General features: G+C 45.2%; 1 protein-coding gene across 1 annotated transcript in view; it reads left to right on the top strand.

The window, feature by feature from the left end:
- Positions 1 to 19,110, top strand: part of hipk2 (homeodomain interacting protein kinase 2) — a 71,058-nt gene that overhangs the window by 13,944 nt on the left and 38,004 nt on the right. The window contains exon 2 of the mRNA XM_041037593.1: positions 2,798 to 3,974. Within this exon, the coding sequence (XP_040893527.1) occupies positions 2,798 to 3,974 (1,177 nt within the window). The remainder of the gene's footprint in view (positions 1 to 2,797; positions 3,975 to 19,110) is intronic.

Below are 19,110 nucleotides of genomic sequence, written 5' to 3'. Positions count from 1 at the left end.
GCCTTGGCTACTGAAGGCATTCCAACATTGTAAATGTACAACAATGGACCTTTACAGTTTTGCGCTTGGCATAGAGTAGAGAAATTCAAATAAACTTCAAGAGGACATATTCAAGGGAAGGTCTTTTGCACTGTGTTGTTTCTGACAACAGTATAGAGGGTTTGGTTGTTCAGAGTCTAGATCATAAATATGTTTGAACTTCATGTTTGGGTGAAGAGTGATTCATGAGGACTGGAACCGCTTTCCCAATGAAGTATAATTGGTCACATTGTTGCCTGTGTATGTTGTGAGGAGATAACATTCCAGCCATTTGACCTCTTACTTTTGGTTTATTTAATTACTTATCTGTGTTCCGCACAGGGCTCTAAACTGCGGTGCTGCTTGTACGGCCTTTAGTTTTGTGGCAAAACCAGCTGTGCAGAATTTCTTAAAAAGTCAAAGCTGAATTTTAAGAGTTTCCGAAACATTTCTAAAGATTTCTGTCAGTTATGTTTCAGAGCTCTTCCCAGTTTGGGGAGTATGTGTGTCCTTCAGTTCATTGCACCGTGTAGGCAATGTCAAGTGAACTCTTTGACCACAGTGTTAAAACTGACAGAGAGTCAATGAGTGACTAAGATCAGGGTTGAGGAGGAATTCATGTGATGCTAATTCAAAGAGCAGCTAGCCTCGATCTGGCCTTGTAAAACCCCAAGCTATCCGCTGTCATGCTGGCAGATATGTAATGCTGGAATTTTCCATAAGAGGACAGGCCGGCCCCTGTGTCCGTCCATCCATCTTTGTGTCCATCAGTCTGTGCATGTGATTATCCTGTCAGGCTCTCAGTCACACACTGTTGACGCTGCTGTGTGACGCAACCCATCATTCAAATTATTTTTAGCGTAAAGTCCAGGCACAGGAATTGGTAATCCAAGGAGTGACATCTGGCCTCCAGGGCTTATGCGATTAGCAGAGAGCCTTGCCCCTAATAGCCTAGCGGACGTTCTTCATTACCTCTCTGGACCAGCCATACCTATGGGACTGGACATGAAGTGGCTAGATGTGGGCGCTTAAAGCAAAAAAATAAAAAATCCTGGGTGAGGCTTAAATAAGAACCACAGGAAACATGGAGGTGCTATACTACGTGTCAGCTACTGTACAACACCCTTGCCAAGCTTACAGTGAGCCTGCACTGTATCTGCAATCCTGCAGCATTAGGGCTAAGACCAGATGACCACACAGATAATTAGTAAGTCCAAGCAAGAGAAAGAGACTCAAAATTATAAAAAGGAGCAGGAAGAGAAGTTAGGAGAGTTAAAAAAAAAAGGCAAGAAAAAAACCAAACAAATGAAGCAAAGTATACTGGAGGTCTTCCAGCTCGCCAGCTTCCTACTGAATTAATCATCATCACCACTCAAAGGGCTAATAATGACAAAGTGACCAGGCATGTCCCCTCCTCTCTGCTTTCTGTCCGCAGAATGGAGCCCACAATTATGGAAGTTCTCCCATCTTGGAGGGAAATGGTCCTCTAATTATCTTTGAACAGAACAAAACTTCCCATCTTTCAAGACGTCCATTAAACACACAAAAGCAGGATTTTTTTCTTTTTTTTTTCTAGAAGCAAACAAAGTTTAAGGGTTGTTTGCATGCATGGGCTTTGTTAGTGTTTGTGTGCACGCTGCGACCGTAACATTCTTTGAATCATGCATCAGTTGATCAGCGGCAAGGCCTAATTGTGTGTGTGTGGGCGTCGGCATAGCCAGGTGGAAGCTCTTAGTTTGTTAGTAGTAAACTAATTTTGGGTTTACTGGAAACTGTTTAAACATAGCATTACTACTAGTCTCGTATAATCTGCCTTGTGCTGTAATAATCATTGCAATGTTGCAAACAAGCCTGTTTGTAAAGGAGAGAGATAAAGAAAGGGACTATTTTTGGGCAGTTGTTTGCTTGGAGAAGCTTTTGCTTATTCTGAGGCAGCTTGTTCCCAGGAGTTCAGAGCACAGCCTCGCTGCAGTTTTGCTTTTGTTTTGTTGTCTTCAGGATCTGTGGTTGAGAGGGAGTTCAATGCCCTTCTCCTGTTTTCATAGTTACTTGAGCGAAATTTCTTCCACCACCTTCTCTAAAGTGAGTAATTGTGTACCAATAAATGCAAGGGCTGGGTTGTGTAGTGGGGAAGGAAATTGCAATCATTCCTTGAGAATTTTTTTGTAGGCCTGTTTTTGTGTACAATTTTGTGTTGCACTTGTGTCTCTGCGGAGTGTCCCATGAAAGGATATTCTTTTAGTATTCACTGAGCCTATTTACTTTGCTGCAGATGGGAACAGTGGGGAAATGGCATTTCCTCTGCATGAACCAGTGGTTTGCATAAGCACTACTCAATCTAAATCTGCTTATCTTTTTGCTAAACATTCTGGCTTTTATTTATGTTATATAACAAGATAAAAAAAAAATCATTTCATTGTATTAAAAAACTGTCCCTTTCCCAGCAGTTTTAATGTATCTGATGTTTTATGACAAAAACTCTAGAAAAAATACTTGTACTCCTCAGAAACAATTTAATGTCAAACCAACAAATGCTTAATGACATTTTTAAGGTTATTTAATGCCTGTTACTTTATGATGATGAAGAAGAGTTCAGGAGGTTAACGTGCTGACGCATCAGCATATATGCTTGGTGTTTTAATGACCTGCTCTGACCCAAGCTGTCTTTATTTAAAGCTTCTAGCTACCGCTCGTGTTTCAGACACTCTCAAATTCCTAACCTCTCACTTTCATTCCCCGCCTGACCTTGCTCCTCCCCTCTGTTCCCCTCCTGTCACAGGTATGGCCTCGCAAGTGCAAGTGTTCTCCCCTCACACTCTCCAGTCAAGTGCCTTCTTTAGCGTGAAGAAACTGAAGGTGGAGCAGAGTTGCAACTGGGATATGACAGGGTACGGCACACACAGCAAAGTCTACAGCCACAACAGCAGCAAGAACGTGTCGGCCGCCAGTGGCCCCCTAGGCATCAACAGCTCCCTGCAGGTCGCAAGCTCCACCCTGCCCTACGAGCAGGCGCTCATCTTCCCAGCCAGCGCGGGCCACATTGTGGTCACCTCAGCCAGCAGCACTTCGGGGGCCGTGGGGTCTCTGCTGGGCAGCGGGGGTGGAGGCAGCAGCAGCAACAGCAGTGGTGGTGGAGGCGGCGGTGGCAGTGGTGTGGGTGGCGGGGTCGGTGTCCACAACCTGACACGCCGCAGCACGGTCAGTCTCCTAGATACCTACCAGCGATGCGGGCTTAAACGCAAGAGCGAGGAGCTTGATAACAACAGCAGTGTGCAGATCATTGAGGAGCACGGTCCACCGATGATCCAGAACGGAGCAGCCAGTGGAGCCACGGTGGCTACAGTTGCCACTGCCACCTCCACGGCAACGTCCAAGAACAGTGGCTCCAACAATGAGGGGGACTACCAGCTGGTGCAGCATGAGGTGCTCTGCTCCATGACCAACACTTACGAAGTGCTGGAATTCTTGGGGCGAGGAACCTTTGGACAGGTGGTTAAGTGCTGGAAGAGGGGCACCAACGAGATTGTGGCGATCAAGATCTTAAAGAACCACCCGTCTTATGCACGGCAGGGTCAGATTGAGGTCAGCATCCTGGCGCGTCTTAGCACGGAGAGTGCGGATGACTACAACTTTGTGAGGGCCTACGAGTGCTTCCAGCACAAGAACCACACGTGCCTGGTATTTGAGATGCTGGAGCAGAACCTGTACGACTTCCTCAAGCAGAACAAGTTCAGCCCTCTGCCGCTCAAATACATCAGACCCGTGCTACAGCAGGTGGCCACAGCGCTAATGAAACTGAAGAGCCTGGGGCTGATCCACGCTGACCTGAAGCCAGAGAACATCATGCTTGTGGACCCGTCTCGACAGCCCTACAGGGTCAAAGTCATTGACTTTGGTTCAGCCAGCCATGTGTCCAAAGCAGTGTGCTCCACTTACCTGCAGTCCAGATACTACAGGTAAGAGCTGCAACTTTGAAATAATCATTATTCTGCTCTGAAATTGACTTATTTTAGGTATTTTATGGAACAATGCAGATCGAAAGAGGAAATGGCACAGAGAAAAAAACATGATGCGCTCCTTTGTTTGTTTCTATTTGTTCTGTTTGGAAGATCATTGTGCTCTCTGCATCTTGTTTGATTTATTGCTGCTTTAATAGGAATGTTTTCATAGCTGAGCTGATTATTTGGCCAAACACCCAGATTTGCTGCCAACCTTATGAGCTGCTGCTGAAGTCCTCTCTCTTCACTCCAATTCTGCCGTTCCTGTTAGCTTGTTTACCCCCCTTCTAGTTACCCCCCCCCCCTCCCCTCCAGTGTGGGAGAGGGCAGTAAAACTCAAACACTTGCTGAGTAGCCAGCTGCTTATTGTGTTTAATGTGATAAAACAAGAATGTTTTACTGTTACTTTGATAATTATAGAAGGTCTGTTTACTTACTTCACAGCCTGCTGAATGTCTGATAAAGTAACAGTGAATATTTGAAGCAATGACATTTTTTAGTATCATTGAGGGGCTCAGGGGAAGAAAGTGTTTTTTCCTGTTTTTCAATAGAGGGTTTTTGAAAAGATCTCACAGAAACTCCCTCATTGAAGAAGGGCACCAATCATGTGGGGTGGCAGCCTGCCCACAGGCTTCTATTCACCCTTCTGCTCCCCAGGCCCCCGGACCCTCAGCCCCCCATCACCATGGCTGGCTCCCATTTCCCCTGGGATAGAGATGAGGGGTCAGCCCGAGTTCTTCTGTAATATGTGCCTGTAATCCACACCAGCGGGCCCTGCATTAGAACCAGATGACTCTCTGGGAAGGCCTTTCTTTCTTCTCCCGGTACTTCTCAAACAGTCTGTTTCGCTCATAGCAAACAGCGTGTTTAGGTTTCAGCAGAGGCAGCGTTGGGAGACCTGTGCGAGGAATCAAACAGTGTCCGTGTCCGTACAGAGAGAAGCTTTGTTTGGGTCTCAGGCCTGGTGCTGGGGCCGGGGCTGGGGCTGGGGCTGGGGCTGGGGCTGGGGCTGGGGCTGGGGCTGGGGCTGAGGGAAGAACAGGTGTGTGTGTGTGTGTGTGTGAGCTATGGTACCACACATGTAAATACACACCCCACACACATGTATACCCACTCACACATGCCAGGTGGTGGCTCTGCAACTGCGCATAGTGCAGATTCTGTCAAAAGAAGTTTGCGGTCCCCATTTAGTGGATTCTGTTGATAGAAAAGTTTGGTTTTGTTATCTTTACAGTTTTACTGTTAGCTTTTTTTAATATTCTACACTGAAAACCATTGTTTCCTGGAAGGTGACAAGGCTTACAGCAGAGAGAACTTTCACAGCATTAGAACATTTGATAACATCTGACAGGTGTATTATTTTATTGGAGCTTTACTGTTTATTGAAGTGTATTTTATACAGTCCTCCCCAGCCGGCTCCAAAACCTATATAAAGATCCCTGTATGGGAATTGGATTGTACATGTCAGCAGGGCAATGCTGTTATATCAGTTTAAGTAGCTCATCCTGAAGTAAACACCACCAGTAGCCTGCTGTTGTTGCTCCTGGGCGGTAGGTCAACAAGCAGGCCATAAAATGTTCCTGTTTGTTTTCTCGGGGAGTGACGAGTGGAGGAGAGCGGAGAGATCATCCCTTCATTTCCTCTTGGCAGCGGAGGAGGGGAAAGAAAGGCTGACATTGACCAGAAAATTACAGAACCAGCCACCAAAACCTAGACCAGGGACTTGGTGACCCTGGTTTTAGGAATTGGGAGTGGTGTGTGTGTGTGTGTGTGTGTGTGTGTGTGTGTGTGTGTGTGTGTGTGTGTGTGTGTGTGTGTGTGTGTTTGTGTGGGTCACAAGGTTTTCTGTAATGCGATGCCATGCACGTACAGTGTGACGGTGTGTGATTTACCAAGATTTGTTGAGAGGAATGAGGCAAGTCTTACAATTCAATTCAAAGAATGAACTCATGAGAGATGAGCACTACGGGTGTCTTAGCATCGCATGCAGTTGGGGCAGAAAACAAACTCTGGCTGTGGGTAGAGTTCATGGTGAGTTCAAAAGAAGAGAAGAGAACATCAAACCATCTTTGATGATTTCAGATGAGAAGATAGAAGGACAGTTTCTGTTTCAGACGGTACCTTTATAGGGTAGAGATTACATACAGGTGTGATTTTCCAGCTCTTAACTGGCTGGATCAGTGTTACTCTATATCCTCCACAATAGCAAAAACACCCCCCTGTATCATCTCCTTTGAGTCTTCTTAGATAAAATATTTACGTCTTGCGCAGTGAAGTTTTTCTCAACAGCTGCTGTTTTTGATTGATGAGCAGAAATTACGTGAGACTGAGTTAAGGAGGAATCCTGAATCCTCCTTTTGTTTGTCTTTCTTCTCTTCCTCCTTTTCCCGTCTTTTCATGGTAGGTCAGACTGAAGAACGAGTCATTTCAAGCTCATTGCAGACAATGTACCTACAAAACCAATATCACTTGCTTTTGCTTTTACATCTGTTTGGTGGGAATTTCGTACCCCTCATGCACGGCTGTTTGCGTTTTGGACATCATAGATATGCTGTTGACGTCGTATGTGCTGTAAGAACCTTGCAAATGAGTTATGGATTTTCCACAAGGTTGACTCATGCAAATAAAACACCAGTATTCAAGGTAAACAAGTGATGTGCTATTTGCAAGAACAGCTCTCAGGGTGCTTAGAGTTTCAACTTTGTTCGCTTCAGTGCTGAGCGAATACAGGCTCATGTAGCTGAGCTCATCTATCCTTGTCAAATAGGCCTGTCTGTAGCACTTCTACACTTGGTGTGACTGTACTTGAATATAGCCACTCTCCCTACAATTATTTAAATGTATTATTACCTCAAGCCTTGGTCCTGCCCTCCTGGTTTCTTTTATCCTCCTCTCCTCTTCTCTCCTGCTCCCATTCTCGGCTTTTGCCTACGGCTAATGATGTAACAGGTAAGCCGGCTAGTCAAGCTTACCCTGTGCCAGATAAATGGATTATTGTCTTGTCCCAGTTGGGCATATTTGTCCTATGTATCTCTCGGGTAGAGGCCGTGAGATGGGTGGAAAGCAGTAAGACATTGTTTAAGTTTATGTAAAGTTTCCTGAGGCAGTGCAGCTGGCAGGAGCTGGCCTTGTGGTGTGTGCTGGTAGTGAAAGGGAGGAGTAGCATGCAAACAGACAGGGAAGTAAGGAGAACACGCTCTCTCAACCTAAATGAGTGTCTGCCGGTCTATCCTAAGGCCTTCACATTTAAGAATGGGGGTTCTGATGTCTCCATGGGAGTGCTCTGTTTGTCCGCTTTATGTCTGTCTATTAGAGGTCTGCACAGGCAAGAGAACTGTTCACAGCGAGTTGTGTGGATTATTCGGCAGAACAGGAATATAGTTTCTTATTGTTTTTTTAAGTCTCTGTTTTTTTGTTGTTGTGAGGGCCACCAGCAAAATTTGGTCCTAAGGTGGAGGCAGAAATCTAAGAGATAAATATTTTAAAGCCTGAGCATCAAAAAAACCCCTAAACTATCTGCATGACCAGGCACCAATAGAAGCAAGAAAATAGGTGGGTGACCCACTTGTGAATCTCTCTCTATGCCTTGGTTTGTTTGTGATAGGTGCCTGAACATGCAAATGGTCTCCTCATGACAGAACAACCGGTGTGAAGTGCTTGTCAGATGGTTGAACTCCCCCCTTAACCTTTCCAGTGCTGGAACTGAGGGGAATGTATCCAAGAATTTCTGTAACTTTCCAATACCAACAATCCGACAATCAAAATTTAGCAAATTTGACTCTCAAGCTCTTTTTTTTTTAATTCTTAATTTTTGCATGTAAAAATATAAAAGCCTTCCAGGAGCGATTGTATCTAAGTGAGAGCCATAATCTCCATATTCAAATAGTCAATTAACATGTCTCACCTTTCTGTTTTCACCCCAATGAATGCAGCTGTTCATAACAACTATAAACACCTTTTTTACCTTCAAAGATTTCCATAGTCCTTGTTCAGCATTGCCCACCCCGTCTGTGTACATTACAAAAAGGCTCTCTAGCTGTGGATGTTACAGTGTCTTGCTCAGTTGCCACAAGACAGAGGAATGGCGACAGAGACAGAGCAATTTCCATCTAGTAATTAAACATCTTAACATTAACAGCTCTGGAGCCTGAAGCTGTACTGCACACATGTCGGCACCTGCCAGCTTGTACCTGTTATTTAACATGCACTTCATACTTACACATGCATGAGCAACATATAGGGTACATCAGCAACTTAATATATCCTATTAGTAGAGACTGAGTAATTAGCCTATTGGACATTGTGTGTGAAAGGAAAATGAGTCAACGGTCTCTGAGAGGGAGGAATGGGCTTGTTGGTGTCACCAGTAATCTGAAGTGGCCAGTATCTGCGTACTATTAGTGCAACCAGTGATAAGCTAAAGGCCTGTGGCAGAGGAGATCCTAATATATCCAGATGGGAACTTCACAAAAAGCTCATATTATGGAACTCTCTGCATTTTCTCATGCTACTTTTAGAGCCCATATCTTTATTCATGTTGGCAGTAAAGATGGGTGCAGTTGATGCTACAGTGGGATCTCTGACACCCCCGGGCTTATGTCGTAGCCTTAATAACTGATGAAATATGTATCTGTCTTCATCAGGGGTGGTGCAGTCAGTGCTCGGGCTGAGTCGCATGGCTGTAAGACGAGCCTCTGCCCCACCTGTCTATCTGTCTCTCTATCTGTTGTTAGCGTCGCACAACCAGACAGACAGGGCAGGCGTTCCAGCACATTTACCCTGCCTCCGTGCGAAACATCAAGGGGTGTTTTAATGAATGAGGTTGCTATTAGTTACTGTTCTGTGAAGCGTGTGTTAAAGTGTATGTGTGTATGCGCCGGAGAGGGAGAGAAAGGTAGGTAAACACCAGGATCGGGTTGCTACAGAGGAAAGATGAATTGGAAAAGGCAGATTCGCTCAGTGGCAGTGGTGCTGTTAATAGTGCAGGTGTTGTCTATGGGAAGATTCTCGAGAAAGTATCTTGAATGGGAAGGAGAACGGGGGGGAGAAGGACAGAGGCAGGGGGTGTGCATAAGGTCGTTGTTTTGCATTCCTCTCCAGTACCTGGAACAGCGCTCTCTTTCCCCCAAGCAGTGGCAGATTATTACTAATGCAGATGAGCTTTCATTAGGTTCAGCCTGACTGGGTGGCTGCTGTGGCAAGTTGTTACTTTTTTTTTTGCTGACTTTCTGGTTGGTTTGTTTTTTATTAAGCTTTTTATGTCCAGCTTGTGACCACTCAGGGCCAGGACTATCCTGTTGTTGTTGACTGTAGATGCTGAAATCATTGGCTATTATCAGGATCTGACATATAAAAGAAAGACCCCTAAAATGATAATTACTGCCCCCTGTATTCACTACTGTGCTTTTTATGACAGTCATAACATCTTAGTATGCATGACAGAATCCTAATAACCTGTTTCTCATTTATAATTTGCCTCTGGGCAGCTCTTCCATGTGTCTCCAAAGAGGAGCTGGCAAGCAGGAGACATGTAGCAGCTAAGCTAATTAACTAACGGTAGTCGAGCATATGCAACTGAACATATACAGTAGTCAGCCGCTCACAGTCGTTTTGGCAAATAATGAACTGTAATTATTTAACTCTTATGGTAACATGTGAACTTTGCCACCTAGCTGATAGATATACCTGTCAGTACAATCTGACAGGCTGCCCAGGTATGTGTGTGTGGTGTGTGTGTGTATTTGTGCACCCCTGCTAGTGTGGGACCGTGTGCTCCTACGATAAGATGGAGCTTTCTGAGTTTCACCACATCGTTTCATCCTGGCTACTTGTCTTTGTTCTCTCTCACAGTTCAATTTCCATACATTTCCCAGGATATTAAGCTGACGGAAATTAAGCTGCCTTGATAAAACGCAGCGAGCCGCCCACTCATGCTCACTAAGGCTGCAATCTCTCTGCTCTATATTGATCGGCTTATTTGAAACATAGGATTTTTCCTCACCCAAGCTTTTGGGGCGGTTAGCAAATGTTGGCAGCACCCAAGTAGGAACCTTACAGGTGTTTGTAGAGTTGTTGCATAACACCGCAGGCTAACTAAAAGAAAAAAAAATAAAGTGGATGGTCATTAAAATGGCCAGATTCAACTGAAGGGTTACGACCACAGCACAATGGAATTTTCTTTTCTCTTAAGTCTGAAAATCATTAACTGCACAGGTGAAATTTCTCACAGCAGTAGTCACATATTAATTTTCCCGCTTGCCACAGATTTGTCTTTCTTTTCTGAATCCAAGTACCAGTGGGTTGGCAGGGTGATGGCTGCCATCAGCAGCTGACTGGCACAGGTGCCCCCGGGTCTAAATAAATCATGAGGCCTCCTGCTGGTCCCCCCACCCCTCCACCATTCCTGTATGCCCGCCATCCCTCCGCGGGGAGCTCCAGAAAGGGGGTAGCCCCCACCGCCTCGTCCTCACCGCTGCAGCGCCTTCCCGCCCTCCTTCCCTTTCTCTTCTTTCCCACCTTCCCTCCCCCCTCCCTCACCTCTTCCATCCACTTACATGAATATTTAAAAGCTAACACCAGGATGGAAAATATGCAGCAAGGGCAGGGAAGACTTGCTAAAGAGAGGGGGAAAAAAAAAGAAGTGTTCATTTTGGGACCCTGGATTTCCTAATTTAAGGCAGGTCAGGGGAGTACTGATGAAATTCAGAGAGGTCGACTTACAGAGAGAGAGAGTTATAAAGACAGTGAAAAACAGGGCCCGTTAACAACAGTCAGAAGCAGAGACAGACAGAGGGCAGGAGGGACACTGAGGGACACTGATCCAAGCTATAGCTGTCCAGCTGGGGAGAGGATTGGGGGGATTGGGGAGGCCCGGCAGGGACCCGCAATTGGCTCCATGCTGGCTGTGTGTGTGTGTGTATGTGTGTGCGCGTGTGTTCGGACTAACTGCCACTGTGACAGAGAATGCCTGGTGTGCAGAGGCCCATGCAGGCTCCCGTGAAGTTTTCAACAGAACAAAACAGATGCATTTGTTTTCTCAATTGGAGGAATTTGCTAATGTGCATATACAAGGGTAAATAGTTTGGCTAATTTGCGGCAGGCAAGTGGGCCGAGCTCTCCGTCGCTCAGCCAGCCAGCTGGGGCCCCTGTACAGAGAGAAAAAGAGGCTTTGATGACCCCCCTCCTATCTCTCTCTCTCTGTCTCTGTCTCTCTGTCTCTCTGTCTCTCTGTCTCTCTCTCTCTCTCTCTCTCTCTCTCTCTCTCTCTCTCTCTCTCTCTTTCTTCATTTAGTATCATCCCTGGCTCAACACAATAACTTGATTTTCTTCTATCAACCATTTTTAACGAATTTATCCACTTGCTTTTATGTCCAGCGTCTCCCTCCCTTTAATATGTGTTTATCGCTTTTGATAGAAGATGTTCGACAGCCCAGTTAAACGTAGCTCATATTCACTGTGACAGTTGTCGCTCCATAAAAATGTTGATACTTTTTATTGCGGATGGAAGAATTAAATGAGGCTCTGTTCTTACCACACAGGCTATTTTCAGCACCGCTCGTAAAGTCATAAAGCAACATTCCTGTGTGACTTTAAGATTCCAATTAGTAACGTCACACGTTGCTCACCTTAATGGGTAGTTGGTTTCAAACAGGATCAGAAATGTTTTATGAAGATATTTTTGCTTTAGTTAATAGAAGAAGGAAATGAAAATGAATGAAATCAAACTGCGGTCTTAAAGTTTTTTGTTTAATCATTTAAGCAATTCATGGGTCAGCAAGAGGGCAAGGGAAGTTTATGACATGAAGTTTATCAGCACAAAGGACCTGATGTAGCCAAATTTTGGCACTGAGGAGTAGTCGGGGTTCAAGTCTTGCAAAGCAATCTTGTTTAGATGTCGTAAGAAAAGGCTGTTTCAACAGGACATACGTCAGCATCGTCATTCTTTCATTGATCTTGTGTCTCAGTGAACTCCTCACATATGGACGTCTCTAGGGGCTTCTGAGGATGAGCCAAAGGAGCTTTTCATAAAAATTGCTTTTTTGGAACATAATGGCCTCTCAAGATTCTGTTGAAGCAGTGTGCTAGTCATAAAACGGGTCTGAAGCAAATCCTAATTCACCCAAGCTTAATAAATAATTTAAAATGACTAATAGCTCCTTGTGACAGAGAATGTATCGCTGTGGTGTATCAGATTGCGGTGGTTTTGGCCTGAGGCGTAATTTGTTTGGAAAAATAATTACTCCTGTATTGGATCCTGGTTAAATATTAAAAGAGTTAGCATTAGGAATGGGGCAGCATCCAAGGGTGTTTTGGTCTACTTCTAGGCAAACCGCGTTGCGGTAGATATCACTACTGCAGACAGGCAGCCACAAAGGAGGGAAACAGCTGTATTTTATTAGTAAATTCAAACTGCATTGCTAAATTTCCCAAAAGAAGAGCAATGCAAACTAATGAACTTTCCCTGTGTGCTGGCCCACCAAGCTTTGAAGACTAATCCCAGTGTTTTACGAGCGAAGCGCGTCAGATTGTCTGTTGAGTTCAGCTGGTTATTGAGTGCACAAGCGGGGAAGCACCAAAGAGCATAAAGACGCCATATATCAGCCTTCAAAAAAAAAAAAATAAATACCATGTTCCAGTGAGATTGTTGATAACAAAAACAAGAAAAAGCAGAAATACAAAAATAAAAAAGAAGAAAAAAAAAGCAAAAGAACAAGAGGCAAATTAATCACTATAGAGGTGAACAGTAGCTGCTCAGCCATACTTGGCAATTTGCTGTGCATGTTGTGTGTGATGCTGCCTGACTAAACACAGAGGTTACCTTCCGTCCCAGCTATACACAACCTGTTCAGTGTTCACATTCTCAAACCACCTAATGGAACACTGCAACTCACTGTGTGTTATCAGCATGAACTGGACATAGCTCACATCACCCCTTTAAACACAGCAGGGATGTCAGGGAGGCAGCGACACCACCTCACAGTGTTTCATTACAGCCAGAATCTATATATCATCAAACAGATGGCTTCTCTTTAAACAAAGACACTGTTGTTGTCCTTACATCCAGCGAAAGAGAATTACATGTGTTTTTCTCCCCTCTGTCTTCCCTTTATGATGACATTTCCATATACACCCAGGCTTCAAACAGACTTTATCTGCCATCGACGTACACACCATCCTTGAGGCAAACTCTGTAATTTCATAGGTTATTCACCGACACCACACTTTCATTTCTTGCACTAATTAAGAGAAACCGGATCTTATGTGAAAGTGGATGCAGAATTTTTTTTTCTGTATGTATTCCATTGAAGGACACCGTAAGCAGAAATCAAGGCTCAGTACATACAACACTAATCCATTAACAGGCAACCCTGGACCCTTGCACAAGCTGCTTTCAGCACACAAATGAACTACAGGATAATTAATTTAAGTAGGAAACACATTTAACATCTGTGATTTAAATAAAATGTTGTTGTGTCTTTTAAGAGTTTATACAAAACCCTCTGCCCCCCCCTCCATTTTTGTGTCTTGTGTTTTTGTCAAAATGAAATGAAGAACATGAACATGCATCATTTCACATGAGCTCTAAAAAGAGTCTCTCTGTTGCGTCCGTCGCCTCGGCAACCAAGGCTCTTGTTCCAAAATTGTCCGTTCGCTTCTGAAGGTGCAACACCTGAACTAGACCGGGGCTGTTTTGATCTGCCTGCCTGCCCCAAACGACAGCTGTGTACTTTAGGGACAGGGAGGGCCCTTGAGCCACACTCTCATCTCGCTGCTATTGTTTGCCCAGGTGGGCCAGGACGCCCCTGTCCCCCCCCAAACCCACACCCCCTCCCTCCTTCTCTCACTCTCGCTCTGCCCATCTCGCGTTCTCCTCCCTTTCTCTATCTCATTCCCTCTCCCTCTCGATCTCTTCCTCTTTCTCTCTCGCCTCTCTCTGTCTTTGTTCCACAGGGACCTGTGGTCCAACTGAAGCTCTCGGTTACACAAAGAAACCCAAATTGGCTTTCATCTGCAGCCTGTTACCAGCTGTGTACATTGTGCGTTTATGCTCTGTCTAAGCACAGAAAAAGTATAGATTTTACCCATGACAATGTTATTATTATTGGCTTTGAGTCATAGCTCTCCTTGCAGAAAGGCATGCTTCTCCTACAACTCAAGGGTAGGTTTCTAATTTCCCAAAGTCTTTGGCATGCCTTTGCTGTTAGCGGTGCTGTTACATATTCGGGAGCAGGTTTTAAATGCAAAAATAGGATGATGTTGAGAAGCCCCCCCCCCCCAAAAGCCTATTCTCCGCTTCCATCCTGGGTCAATATGTGTGCCAAGCTCTTGACATAACACTCATATGTGCTGGAGGAGCGCAAATCCCCCCCTTACCCAAAAGACCCAAACTCCCAAACCAACCCCGTTATTCACAGTGTCACCATGGTGACAATGAGGCTTCAAGTCACACACAAAGATGGGGTTTTTAGGTGTGTTCACTCGCTATTCCTACTGTGTGTGTGTGTGTGTGTGGGTGAGAGAGAGAGTAAGGAGGATAGAGAGAGAGATGGCCCATTTAGCCTACCCAGAGTTTCTGGCCTTGTATACAGCACTGCTGAGGGCACTGAGAAGAACAGCTGAGAAAACAGCAGGGAACTTTCATTAGTGAACCCTGCCCCTTGTCTCTTTTTCCCCTCTTTGCTTCTTTTTACATCTTTCCCATCCGTCGTCATCCTCCCTTAACCTCCCTCCCTCTCTCAGATGTCCTCTTGCTTCCATCCCTCCCTTCCTCTCTCGATTTCCTCTCTCCTGACCTCTGTCCCTCACGCAAATCTGCCTGGCATTTCAATCATCACATCCAGAAGCCATATAGGATCACAAAGACTCATCCCTCGCAGCTGGCCATAAGGGCAGAGAGTTTCAGTGTGTGTATATATATATTTATATATTTATATGTATATATGCGACAGTACCGTTTGTCTGCATACAGTTGTTGGGTGTTTGAGCAGGAGCTTTGCGTGTTTGAGAACATTCAACAGACCCCGAGGCTGTGAGATGCATTAAATCTCAAGGACAGAAAAAGAAATATCTTACTGAAATCAGTGCATGTCTTCATGTATTGTTCTTTCGTTTAAGCACAATAAAAACTAAAGGGAAAAGGAGGTCAGATGCTTTATTGTGCGTTTCTTTGTGTGTGTGTGTGTGTGTGTGTGTGTGTGTGTGTGTGTGTGCTAACAGGTGTCCTACAGTAAAATATCTGTACGCGCAAGCATCACAGACACACTGTTACTTGCTGATGGAGTTAACTCAGCTGCTCTCGAATCAGTCAAAGGCAAGCGTTACTGCAGGAGGAGAGAATTTTACAGACTCCTTGAACCCGTGTGCACATCTTTGTGCTCGACTCCTCTCTTTGAATCGTCAATTCACTCCGCAGCTCAAATCAATCATAACTACAGCACCTGTTCCACAGAAATGCCAGCATCAGTTAAAAAGGCACTCTGTTTGTTTGTTTGTCTGTCCGTGTGTCTGTCAGTTTTGTTTGCCTTTTCTTCACGGGAGCAGGGGGAAAAGGGAGAAGAATGGATGACTAAGTGCATTGAATCATAAATGAGTTGAGGAGTGTGTCGGTGCATCGGAGAGGCTCAGTGTGATAGCACCAGCTACCTGTCACATTTCTGTCTCCTCTTTGTTTTCAGCCTAAAAAGCCTCTCTTCTCTCTCTCTCTTTCCTTCACGAGCTCTCCCAAGTCTTGATTTATAAAAAGAAGCCATTTTGTGGGGCTAATTGCGTAAGGCTGGCTGCTGAAGCATCTGAGGACAAGTCATCGCAGCCCTTTTAGATATACTGCGGACAGCTGAAGCGGGGCGGACCCTGAACAGAGCAAATCATGAATGTCGGGCCTGTGTACAACAGATGATGACCCTCAGTTTGCTCTCACCACGTGAGCCCCATTTTAAAAGGTTTATTTTACAACAACCAGGCTTAGTGAGAGCAGTGAACTATGAGAATATATAAGGATTTATAGATTAATCCTAAAACACAGGAAAGCAACTGTGTTCATGAAACAAAGTAAAGACAGCAGCATGCTACAACACACCTCCCGCCTCCTTTCCCGTTGTTAAACTGGGTGTGAGGAGTGCTATTTGCATTACAAGGTTCCTGTGGAGCAGAATAAAATGCAGACAGAGCTGTGAGCAAAACGAACACTCTCAGGGTGGCCCTGCGCTAATTGCGACCGGGGTGCATTTACTGATTATAGTTAAGTGGTCCAAAATGGTCCCCTGCTCTCTGTTACATTGACCCGCTCCCTCCCCTGGTGGATGTGGTCAATAGCAGGCCTGTTGAGATGCCTTTCCGCTGAGAGAAGAAAACAGGGTCCAATCGTGCCTGTCTCCTCGCTTCATCTCCTGTAGCACATGGGAGGGGAGAGTCGGAGGGAGGAAGCGCTGACTTTAAATCAGAGTTTATAACAAGGTGAACAATGGAATGGGGGACAGCAGGAAACAGACAGCTGCTATTTTCTATTATTTCATTTGAAATAAACATTGAATTGAAATACAAAATACCAAATTGGATCTGCTGCAGTGGCTAAAATGATTTGTCTTGAGTGTGAACAATGACTGAAAAAAAAAAAAGATTCAACTCATTTGCGTTCTTGAGGCTGTGTGCCTTCTTTTTGTGAGCGCGTTTGCAGCTCATGACTATTCATGTTTCCAGCAGAAACATGCAAGTGTGGTCAAATGGAAATTAATGGAATGCAAAGTGAAATGTAAATGTCGTTGCAGAAGAGGGAAATTAAATCCTCAAAGATCCTGCAAGGTTGCATGCAAAGACGGGACGGGGTCAGTGTTTTGTATTTCCTCTCTTCCCGCGTTGCCTGCACCGTAACAGGAGGCTCCGCGGTGGGAGAGCAGGCCGGGGGTGATATAACAGCCACTGGATCACACAGGCTTTGATCTCCCCTCTGGGTTTCTGAGCATCTATGGGATAGATCTTTGGGCGTACTGATGAGGAGGTGGAGATCTCACACCCCCTCTAGTGCCGGCTCGCTAGCAGGTCTCTCTATTTTACCACACAGAGCATATCTTTAGCCTGGGTGTCAGTGGGATAGATTTCTTAGAAGCACTGGTAGAGTTTGTTTGCAGTTTTCTTTGTTTCCATGCAGAACTATAGCAAAAGTTCACACTCACTCTGCTTTTCTTGGTTGTTCTTTTTGATACTCATAGGTGACCTGAGCATAAAGCAAAGAGAAACATTCTGGTTTCCCTAAATAGGCCATCTCTCTTTTTGCGTCTCTCTCTTAAGGAGTTGTTTCCTTCCTAAACGTTTCTCTCAGAAGGGGTTTGAGTCTAGTGTTTTACATAACCCTGACACAGTGATGTAATTCCTTCTCTTCCTGAATGCTGGTGTCAGAAACACTGGGCTGTGTCCCTCTAGCCATTCACTCTGCCCTTGTGTCATAATCTCTCTCATGCCTGGCCTGATCCCGCTCCAATTTCTGTAATTAACTGATGTCACTGCTCTGGATTGCTTGCAAATACTGTATCACCGCAGCCCTGATTTCCCTAAAAGTAACAGATCCTTGAGGACCCGTGGCTGTTATTCACATAGCTTACAGTTATATGAGGGGGGATATTAAAAGTCAGAAAATAACAAGCCCCATTACATAAACATGGAGAAGTAATTGGGGTAGAAAAAAAAGTTTCTTTTATTATAGGAGCTAGCAAAATTACTACATGCCAATTAGAGAGTCAGTGTTTTATGAGTTTGGCTTGCTGATGTAGGGGGATTTGCGTGTGTGTGTGTGCGTGCAAATGAGTGTATGGAGTGAGAAGGGGGTTAGCCTTGTGTGACTGATACAACACGCAACCTGTGCTTTTTTGAGCACAAATACCAACAAGAGTGCATAACAGCCAGGGCTATGTTCTCTCTACAAAAAAAAAAAAATGCTCCTATCATAGCTGAGTGGAACTCCTTTTGTTTGTGTACATGGCTAGCTGTTTGCACATCTGTGTGTACAAGCACAAACAAACATCCAACTGTGCTGGATGATTAGATTTCCAGGGCATGGTCAGTGGCTCGTATGACTTCATGCATCCATACGGTGTGAGAGAAGGCAGACTTTCTGGAAGCAGACTCGACCTACAAACAGCCAGACGAACATACAGACGCTAAATCCAGATAGACCAACAGGGAGACAGACAGACAGTATGTCAAACTGGCAGACTGGTAAGAAATAGACAGATAGACCTACAGACAGATAGAGGGCAGGGTCTGGCTGCAGGGAGATACAAGCCCTTTGAATGAACATTTAGGTTAGACAGACCGGGTGGATGTGTCAGGCTTTGCCTCTGCCCTCAGACATAGATCAAACATAGAACCAGCCATCCAGGACACATCACGTTGCTCAAGGCCCAATGTCGGCCCTCCTGACTGGGGCAGGGACTCTGCCTCCCTCTCCCGGAGGGGAGGATATCCAAGGACGTCTCCTGAAGTTTCCATGGTTGCATATCTCAGCGAGATCCAGACTTGTTTGTTTCGCCTGCAACATGCTCCGTTGCACCGACCCACATTAATGAAGTGCTTGCAGACTTAACCCTTAGGTGGCCAACTAGACGGCCAAGCTAGCACACATTTGCACGGCACAGACGTGCCATTTATTCTGTGTTCTCATTTCATCCCTGGGGTGACATTTAGTCTAACCTGTGATGGGAAATGAGCATGGTTTGTGTTTCGCGTGTCCCATGTACCATGCCTGATGGTAATGAGAGAGAAAAAAGGCCAGAGGAGAGGGGTGGGGTCAATATGCTAATAGTGGGTGTACATTTAGATGCCCCACTACCAGCATGGAGTGGTTTGGAGAGATGGGCTATCATTCTCCACCTCCTTTCCCCTCATTATCCCCCCGCATCTCTCTCCGTCTCTGTCCTCCCCCATCCCCTGCTTTCTGCTCTCATCCCTCTCCATGCCCTTCACTATCCTCTCTCGTACATTTCTCTCCCCTCTGCTCCATCTCCCTCCTGGTACTCCTCTTCTCATCGCCCCCGCCCCCCCAAAAACGCCTCTCTCCCAGAATATGAGATACATTTGTTTTCCTCCGCCAGGCTTCGAGAGT

Source organism: Toxotes jaculatrix, chromosome 5 (genome assembly GCF_017976425.1).
Source record: "Toxotes jaculatrix isolate fToxJac2 chromosome 5, fToxJac2.pri, whole genome shotgun sequence".
Taxonomy (NCBI): Eukaryota; Metazoa; Chordata; class Actinopteri; family Toxotidae; genus Toxotes; species Toxotes jaculatrix.
The sequence above is the reverse complement of the archived record's forward strand: the minus strand, read 5'-3'. Positions and strand labels throughout refer to the sequence as shown.